The sequence below is a fragment of the Marmota monax genome, unplaced genomic scaffold, assembly GCF_021218885.2.
Source record: "Marmota monax isolate L192 unplaced genomic scaffold, Marmota_monax_Labrador192_F-V1.1 WCK01_AAM20220418_F8-fsc00018, whole genome shotgun sequence".
NCBI lineage: Eukaryota > Metazoa > Chordata > Mammalia > Rodentia > Sciuridae > Marmota > Marmota monax.
In genome coordinates this window covers 23,535,317-23,546,028 of record NW_026692201.1, presented here as the reverse complement: position 1 = coordinate 23,546,028, position 10,712 = coordinate 23,535,317, and the positions used below count along the sequence as shown (strand labels likewise).

The 10,712-nt window shown below is 34.0% G+C and overlaps 1 protein-coding gene across 1 annotated transcript; it reads left to right on the top strand.

Moving 5' to 3' along the window:
• The first annotated feature begins 6,168 nt into the window (after nt 1-6,168).
• LOC124082793 (GTP-binding protein Rit1-like) lies at nt 6,169-7,038 on the top strand. Its single transcript, XM_046429240.2, has one exon. It carries the CDS (start codon nt 6,169-6,171, stop codon nt 6,832-6,834), a length of 666 nt encoding a protein of 221 aa, XP_046285196.1. The 3' UTR covers nt 6,835-7,038.
• Nucleotides 7,039-10,712: the final 3,674 nt, after the last annotated feature.

Genomic DNA, 10,712 nt, shown 5'->3' with positions numbered 1-10,712 from the left:
GCTCAGCTACACCACCAGTGCTTGTTCTCCTTAAATTACTGAAGCTATCTTGAACCTGTGATTGTCCTGCCTCAGACTCCTGAGTCGCTGGGATTACAGGCATGTGCCACTGTGCTTGACTTTGAATTGAGACCTTAATGTCAAGAAGAAAGTTGACATTTAACAAGTAAGGGAGGGAGAATCCCAAGAAAAGGAAACATTGATTATAATTGGAAGTATCAGATAAAACAAAACAAAAAAATGAGCTTAAACAAAAGAAGGGTGGATCTTGGTTGGTATGAGTAGAAGTCCAAAGGAAAGCATAGATGTGGGCTATTTCAGTAGCCTGGATCTTCTTACCCTGGCCTGCATGGGCCTCAATTCTGAGCAGGTGGCACAAGGTCTGCCAAAATCCCAGCTTTGCAAAGCAATCTACAAAAGAGATCATTGCTCTGAGATGTTCCATTTGACAAGCAATACATAAAAATATTTCCCTCCAACAAGCTTTCCCTGTATATCACTGGCTTTAATATGGTCATCTGACTATTGCTGACTCCATCTTTGTGACCAATGAAGGTCTTTGTGTTCCTTGTCATGAGCCTGGGGTCCTGGTTCAACATAACAAAGGAAGGGGGCCATCACAATTGGCTTCAATTACTCTGCATTAGCCCTGGAGCAGGAATCAATCTCACAAACCACTGAAACAGGGACACTTAAACAGCCACAAAAAAAGCGGGGGGAGCTAGTATCAGAGAAAGGATGGAAGTAAATGAAAGTTACTCTCAAAACAACTCATTCAGAACCCTGAATCTATTAAAAGAGTAAAAGGAGGTCAAGGGTGGTGAGGGTGTCATTAGGAAGAAGAGAGTAACATGAGGTAGGATCCTAGGAGAGAAAAAGATCAAATTCTATAGGTACTAAAGGAATTTGGATTTATTTTAAGTATGATTGAAAGCCATTAGAGTATTTTAAACAGAAAAATAGCAGGATCTACCTGACCTGTGAGATAAATGATGCCATGCGGTAGGAGCAGAGGATAGGAGCACATTCTCTCAGGGTATATTTACTTCATCTTTCTAATTTCATTTGCCGCATTTTGAAAGATAAGTGGTTCAACTGAGTACAACATGGTTGTTATAAGTTTGAAAAGTGTGTGAAAGTGCTGGGTGTGGTGGCACATACCTAAAATCCCAGCTGCTCTGGAAACTAAGGCAGGAGGATCACAAGTTCAAAACCAGCCTCAGCAACAGTGAGGCGCTAAGCAACTCAGTGAGACCCTGTCTCTAAATAAAATACACAATAGACCTGAGGATATGGCTCAGTAGTTGAGTGCCCCTAAATTTACTCCATGGTACACGCAAAAAAAAAAAATGTGTAAAATTGTTCTTGAACTCTGTGCTAAACCAAGAGTCATAAATCACTATCACCCTTTTGGTCAGTTGTAGTCTCAGTCTTACCTGTCCAGCATAGTGCCATGCCAATCGTTCTCATCTCTGAACACTTATGATGTTTATGCCTATAAAAATCATTTTACTCTGGTGTTTTATTATTATAGCAGTGTAGAGTAGAGTCACAATACTATGTAGTACATGATAATTTTAAGTTTTTCAATATACTGATTGTGTGATATTCATGCAATTTCAACCAGATTTTAAGTGCAAAACAAACATCCAGGTTTTTATCACAGTGTTTGGTGTAAAATAGTATTTAATAATTATGAGTTTTCTTTCTTCCTTTGAGGTCCAGCCTTATACTTATTCTTGTATTATTCCATTCCTCTCTTCCATAAGAAACTAAATCAGTCGTGTTAAAAGGGCATAAAAGCAAATGACAAAGGAATTTTACATTAAAATTATAAAATTTTATGCAGAACAATCATTATCTTGGTACAATTAGTAGATATTGATAAGTTCTTAACTACCATTTTGGCTTTTTCCTGGAAGTTTCCATGAAACAATCTGGAAACAGAATTAACACATGGTCTACAGTAAGTTTTTGAGCTTGAGTATGACAGAATAATCAGAAAAGATCCAATATTTTAAATCGTCATTTAGAAATACAATACATTTTCAAAAACAAGTGGGTAATGAAAGTTTATGCACCAAGGAATGAATCATTGAAATTCACACACTGTACCTACTGTGCATGAACAGAAAGTTTTAGCATCTGACTTTCTCACATACACTGGTCAAGATACCAATAACCTAAACATCCCAGATTAAACAGTTCAGACCCTGAATCACTTTAAGCCATGTAAAGCAATAAACCTTCAAGATAAAAGACAAATAAAATGGCAGAGTTCACTAAAAAGCCATCTGCAGACCATATTTATGTTTGATTTATTGAACAAAAGGTGAAAGCTAAAAGCCCCTTTTGTTACCCTTCTTTGGTGATATTAATACAGAGTTAGTAAGATCATATATTGCAGGGTGTTAAGAAATAAACGTTATCAATTTTCCTGACACTGCAGAATGTAACTTAAACTCAATTTAGGATAAGTTTCAACAGAAAAGCTAACATTCACAAAAGGAATAAAATAAGATCAAAATGTAATACAAATATGCTTTATTACCTTACAAGTACAGGCAAGACTGAAGGCTCATAATTACATTATATATAATGCTTAATTTTATTTTCCGTGGTAGCTTTACAAGCCATCAGTCATGAAAAATATTAAGAGGAGATATTTCAATATCACATAATTAAAACAAATGTTGGTAGCTACATTTTGCTTACTTTGCACTTATGATTTATACCTTTTCTTGAATACACAGTTAGAGCAATATGTGTTCAGTAGGAGAAATAGCATCACCCCTCTATGGCCCACAAATCATCTACAAAAGTGTTGCATGTACCACCATTTACTGAAACCAAATGGCTGTTTTTTCTATAAACACATTATTTATGAGAACATCAGATACAATTTGCATACTAATATAGTCAATTGCCCACATGGATTAAGTGGTTTTTTTTTTCTCTCTCTGTCTATAATCACCAGTTCACTCTACCTCCAATTAGTTCTATCTTCACATAGATCTCCCCCATACAAATATCTGTCTACTAATGGCTAGAATAGTTGAAAACAGCCATGGAAAAATCAGTCAAATCATAGAAACATTCTAAGCCCTGAGAATTTCAGATCATCTTTTATTCAATCACTTTATCCCCATAAACAAAAAAATGCAAATAAATGAATAGAACCATCTCCCTCCAAACAAGGGTAAAAACCTGAAGAATAGATCTATACAAACTAAGCTATAAACTGACCTAGACATGGTATAGGCTGTAAAATTCATGAGATGAATAATGATAGTCATATACTTAAGAAAAAATAAAATCTAGAAGCAAGTATCCAGATTATGTTATCTCAGATCAGCAAGATATTCTGTTGCTTTTATTTGCTAATATTTATAAACATAGTATCCTTCAAATAATGAGTTTTAGTGCATATCTTCACTCAAACCCATACAATATATTGTGTGCATAAAGCATTTTATCTGCCTTACACTTATAAATTGGAAGAACAGATAGGGAATATAGAGGTTGACATTGTCACAATTCAGTGGTTTAGTGGCAAATTTTGTGACACTAGCTAACATCCTCCCCACCTCACAAAGAACACAACAATACAATGGATGTTTGAGGAGAAAATTACAATAAAAATTTACATAAAATAAATGACTTTACAAAGACCAAATATATTCATCTGCTTAATACACTATACTGAAGTCCATTATGGATTTTTATAAGCCAATAAAAATGCAATATAACTTGCATTCTGATGACTTGAAAGCCCTTCATTTTCTGATGGCTGTGTAGTTTTATATACAGTCATCTTAGTGTATTTTATTCCATGAAAACTGTGTTATCCAATATGCAATACAATGTCATATTAAAATATACTGCAGAAAATTGAATAGTTTTTTAGAGATTAATCAGACATGAGACCTTTCAGCAATTTATTAATCAAGCTGAACTAACTGCAAGAAATCACTAATTTCTCATAATCTGTGTGAGGATTCTTATGAGATTTCTTATGGACTGAATTGTGCCCCTTTCATATGTTGAAGCTCTAATTCTCAATTAGAGAATTGGTATTTGCAGATGGGGCCTATAGAATTTAATTTGGTTTATAATGGATTAGTACACCAGAGAGCTTGTTCATTCCACATCTCTTACTCCCTAATGTAAAAAACACAGCAAGAAGGCAGTTATCTATAAGCTAGGAAGGGAAACTTCTCCAGAACCTGACAATGCTACTACCCTAGTTTTGGACTTTGAACATCCAGAACTGTGAGAAAATGAATTTCTCTTCTTTAAGTGACCGAGTCTCTGACATTTTATTATGGCAGCCCAAGAAGACTAATACAAGACTTCTATGGAAACATAAGTTTTACAGAATATATGGGAATATCTTCAAAAACAATAAACTATTTTTATCTCCTTGTGTATGTCTTTGCTATTCATCTTAATACATTCATAATTTTAAGACTGATATTCTTATCATGTTATCTTTATTTTTGTGTTTGACATGTGAGAAACCTTTTCTTTACATACATAATAAAATATTTTAAGTGATATAAATCAAATTTACAATACAGTTAAATTATCTTTAACATTTTTTAAAATATTTTTTTAGTTGTAGTTGGACACGATGCCTTTATTTTATTTATTTTTATGCGGTGCTGAGGATCAAACCCAGCACCTCACATGTGCTAGAGGAGTGCTCTACCACTGAGCCACAACCCCAGTCCCAAATTATCTTTAACATTTAAATTTACTTAACTGAACAAAAATCTTTGCAAGATTTTTAAGACAGGGAGTAATCAATAAGGTAAATTTAAAGACCACAACGGAAACTTCAATGAATGTGTGTGTAAGAACATGGACATTTTAGAAGTATTCTTTTTAAAAGAAATTTGCAAGGGCTGGGAATGTAGTTCAGTAATAGAGCACTTGCCTAGCATGTGTGAAGCCTGGGGTTTGAGCCCCAGTACTGAAAAAAAAAAAAAAAAAAAAAAACAAAACACCAGACCAGATATAGCAACCAACTAATCATACTATCAATGCAATTCCCTGCCCCAGAAAATCCCTCAGTCCAGGGAAAACCAGGTCATCCTACCACTACATTACTTTGTCATTTTTATAGCAGGGCATGAAGTACCTATAGTTCTCATTTTCTAAGACCCAAGAGCAAAGAGATTTTCACACTTATATTTATAATCTTTTTCCTATATAAATTTTAGAGTCTTAAAAGAAACCACAGAAACTGTATTGCTCAATACTTTGGTTAAAATAAATAAAATATGCAATTTAAAGAGATGAAACTGTATGAACTGACTATAACAAGATTTCTCTTCTAATTTTAGGTTAGTCATTTCTCACAAAACTTTTTGAGAGTATTCAATTAAAAGTAATCCTGATGAAATTGCTTATGTCTCCAAGGTGATGGATAAATTAAAAGGTAATCCAGTTTAATAAATAAAATTCAAAAGTACAATCTTATCAAGAAGTCTTTAATTTAGATAATTCTCATAATTCATATGGAGAAATGCTCAATAATTGCCAGGACAATCATGAAAAAGAAGAAACGTGAAAGAGGAATATTTTGTAAGATTCACACACACTCACAAATCAATTCTCTATGGTACTGTATTGCTGTATGAATGGGAAAACTGTCCAAAAATGGAAAATCAATATACAAGCATGGAAAAAAACAGGAAATATCCAAGGTTGTTAAAATGACAACTGTGGAACATGGTATGCTGATGTTGTAGACGCTGGGGGTAGGAATGGAGAGGTAGAATCTATTTATAAAAATCTGGACATATAGTATGATTCCATCTATAAACAATGACAGATCATGCATGCATATGCGTGTGCATAAAGGGATGCCTGAAAGGCTATGGTCACCAAAATAGTGACCTCAGGGTGAACTTTATTTTCTTACACACAGTATTATTATTATTATTATTATTATTATTATTATTATTATTATTATTATTTAATCTATATACTCCAGCCCTATTGTATTGTGGCGTGGAGCTCTCCCGGCGACGGGAGGGGTCACAGGTCAGCGCTGGAGCCACCCGCGAGCCAAGGAGCACAGAGTGGGTAAACGCAGCAACGGACCAACGCCTTCCCACCCTGAAGGGTGGTTTTCCGTGGGGGTCACCGGGACTTCCCAAGATGACAATGGCTTCTGGAACTCGCCCAGTTGGTTGCTACCCTAGCAACCCTGCAGGGGTCACTCGAGAGTACAAATTAGTGATGCTGGGTGCTGGAGGTGTGGGGAAGAGCGCCATGACCATGCAGTTCGTCAGCCGCCAATTCCCAGAAGACCATGACCCCACCATTGAAGACGACTATAAAATACGGGTTCGTGTTGATGACGAACCTGTCAATCTGGACATTGTGGATACAACGGGACAGGCAGAGTTTACAGCCCTGCGGAATCGCTACCTGAGTGCAGGAGAAGGATTTATCATCTGTTATTCTGTCACAGATCGCCAAAGTTTCGATGCAGTTCGGGAGTTTAAAGAGCTTATTGATCAAGTCGGACATACTAACGATACACCTGTGGTTCTTGTCGGAAACAAGTCTGACCTAAAACAGCTAAGACAGGTCACCAAGGAAGAAGGATTGGCTCTGGCCCAGGAATTCAGCTGTCCATTCTTTGAGACCTCTGCTGCATACCGCTGCTACGTTGATAATGTCTTCCATACACTTGTACAGGAGATCCGAAGGAAAGAAAAGGAGGCAGTGCTGGACGTAAAGAAAAAATCCAAACCCAAAAGCAATATATGGAAGAAGATAAAATCCCCGTTCCAGAAGAACAAAGATTCGGTAGCTTGAAAGGAAGAAGTAAAGTGTTCATCTGTGAACCGCAGTGCTTGATCAAAGCCGCCCAGTAGCCTGCATTAGTGAACTTGGTGCTTGCTCCTTTCTCCTGCTTTGACCATTATTTTAAAAATAACTATGAAGGGGGCATGGCGTTTTCAATTATATGGTATTTAAAGTATTGTCTCTTAGTTGATTTCTGATTTATTAACCCAGTGATGCACTGTCTGATTTTAAATTGTTCCATTAGAATTTGATATAGCTTTGTTTGGGGTTATGGTGCTCATAATTGATGCAATTTGTTTATACTCCAGGAGAATATGTATACCATGTTTGTTTGATGAATTTTGCATGAGGAATTTTATGCTGTACACTCCCCATCATCCTTCAACTTCAGTTTCCTGGGACTGGCCCAGAGAAGGACTTCAGTCTCTTCTATTCATACTGTGCTTCCTTATCACAGAACAAAAATCATACAAGAAAATCAGTGCTAAAGAGATCAATGCTGAAGTTCAGCAAATAGCTGTGGAGCTGACACGTACTATAGATTATGGAGTGATGAGATTTGGGTAAATTGGGTCAGTTGCTTGCAGAACTTGGCTAGAAAAAAGTAGAGTCAGAACATTGTTCCCATTACAAACCTGGCTTTTCTAAGAAGTGCACCTTTGGTCCAGACACTGGAATGGGTAAGGACAGACAGAAGCATATAAAATGCAATGAAGATTTCTTTTGAGACAGTTTTACATTATTCTTTCCAGGGTTTTTCCTTTCTTTGAAGTTAAGCATTGCTAAATTCTTGTTTGTCCTTAGTCAAGACAGGCGTTGCCTTGTACAAATTCGCTTTTTCTCCATAGATGCACATAGCTATACATTATTTGTTTTCTAGTGCTTTTCCTTACCTTTTCTGTATTCTTTGGAAGAGCAACAACTGGCAAAATGATTTTTAATCCCTTCATTAGACTGACTGCATCTATAGGAGTTTGAGTAAAATTATGCATGTGTCTCTTTGACATGAACAATCACTAGATTTTGTGCTCAAAGGAAGTCTATGGTATTTCCACTAAATAGGTTAGTCATAACAATTTAATATTCATGTATGTATATTGGGTGTATAATCCAAAGATGTCCTTACAAGAACCTTACTAAATTCATTCCAGGGTTGTCTAAGCATTGACAAAGTTTAGCCTATCCTCATTTATGAGCTCTTGACAGAGTTTAGCTTAACTACTTTTCTCCAAATATATAATTGAGAAAGTATAGTCCTAGAAAGAAACAGCTTTAAATATTGCTAGTGAATTCTCTCTCTCTTTTTTTTAGGATCAGAATAATTTAGCTATTCAGACATATGTGTGGAGAGTAATGCAAAAGTTGTAAGAGTAACACATCACATATTGAACATTAAATGTCACCAAAGCACCATTTGTCTAACTCTCGGAGGATGACTTTGTGGAGCACCTTTTTGAAAGATCAACCTACCATTTTTTCCATTGTTATTAGAGGCAGGAGGACAGAGTTATTGTGTTTTCTTTACAAACTAACTGTATATGATCTAGATTTAAAGAAAAGTGACTTTTTTAGCTCTCACTAGTAGTCCCTTTTGAAACTTCTGGAAACATCTTTGCTACCAAAAAAATCATGCTTTATGGTGCCCTAGCCATCTGAAAGTGAAAAATCCAAATTTGACTCTGTGCAGGACAAAAATGTCACAAGAACTATAGCATTTTGGAGAAGCATGAAAGCAGAAAAGAAATACATTACAATTCTATTACAATAATATTTTACCACATTTAAACCTGTTTAGAGCCTTTTAAGTTTAATGCCTTAGTTCTCATTACTGTTGAACTAGGGAATTGTCATTAGTATGAAGCAAAAAACTAACAGATATATAATTGTTCAAGACAGTCAAGACATTGAAAAACATTATCAGAAAAATCTGAAAGACAGAAGGAAATTTTTATTGATATAAGAAAAATAACAGATTTGTGTTTTTAAGTAATATTTGTGTCAAATATTACTGACATATTTGATTCTTGGATGAACTAGTCCCTTAATTGGTATTAAGAAGTCTTTTCATGGGGCTAGGTATTCTGAGGGGTACGATATATGTAAGTCACATCTCAATTTTTAGTGGTCATATAGTGTAGATAATTTATGAGCTCCAAATATTTAGCTTTATTCAATTTTAGGGCCTTAAGATAAATTACTGCCTGGAAGTTTAAAGAGAAAAAATTCAGGGACAAATTGAAAGGCACTGGAATGGTTCCTGTACATACCAAATCCATAAATTAATAGATTCAGAATCTAGTCTAAAATTAGTTGTTTAGAACTCAAAAATTATGTTTTAGTACATGACATATTAGCAAAATTTGGTCTACTGTGCTGTTTTGAGCAGAAAGAGATTTTTAATTTATGCATTAGTATATGAAGACAGTTTATATAATACAATAGAAAACCCTTTTTAAAAAATTCTTAATTGGTTCTTTTTAGTTACACTTGACAGTAGAATCCATTTTGACATAAAAGCATGAAATATATCTTGTTCTAATTCAGTCCCTAGTACTGCTCCAAAACTCTTTTTAAAATAATAAAAAAAGAAATGTAAAAGTTAAGGAATAAATTTTGATTTGTCTTACATTATCTGAAGAAGAATGTAAGTTACCTAAAGTCCAGTTGTGCTTTGATCAGTTTTTTTTCTGCTTGACAATTGGTCTTTAAACCGAAATATTTGAAATAGATTTAGAATCTATGGTGTCATTCAATCCTGGATTTCCCCAAACATAGGAAAAATTAAAATAATACTTTCTCAACTTGAAAGAAATATACTATAAACATTTGGATAATATTTTTAAATTAAAAAATAAAAAATTATAATTATCACTTTAGTTTTTACCCTTTCCGTATGTGTATATAAATATGTCTTCATATGCACACATATGTATACAAAAATATTTGCATATATGTGCAGGTGTAAACTTTTCCACTCAATAGTTTATAATAAACAACTTTATATCATTTAATGACTTATTCAACATTGTATGTCAAGATTACATGGTACTACATGCAATGAATAAGGTAATTTATTTTACTATCTTTTAGTTGGGGTATATGTAATGTAATTTCACCAATTTCTTACCATTATTAATAACACCACTAAATATCTTTATAATAGTTATTGAGTTGCATCTCTGGCTATTTTATGTAACTAAGCACTTTTTTACTTTGATTTTATCTAAAAACTATGAATAATTTTAAGACTTTTGAATATATTATGCCAAATTATTTTAGAATGATGCACACTCAAAAATACTGAGCATTGTCATTTTTAAAAAAGATCTGGGGCACCTCATAATCCCACTAATTATTCTAATATGTAAAAATATTTTAAATAAGAAACTACCTTTGCAGTATACTAGTAACATAAGATCATCTTCAGCTTTTTTTCCCCATAGAAAGATTTTGAAAAAGTCACCATCATCACATCTTGATGATGATCATTTTTAGATAGCCATTTGAAATGATTTTTTAAAAATGTTTTCCACTTATTATCTTTCTAATTTTTTTATTTTAAAAAGGTAGCAGTTTTTAAAAACATTTTATTAAAAATAACCCCATCAAATAAAATCAGGTATTGAAACATATAGACAAGAACTATGACAATTATACTAATAGTAAGAATAAGCACTCTGGAATTCTGGAATACCATTTACCCAAAAGCGTCAACTCATTTAATTGTTACTTATGATCAAACTATACATTGCCCCTAAGTACAATTTTCACATACATATAAAGACCTGGTTCATCTCAACAAAATAAAATAATAATAATAGAAGAATTAATTGGACCAGCCATTTATTAAGGAAAGAAATGTTTATGTAAATGAAATAAATATCTCT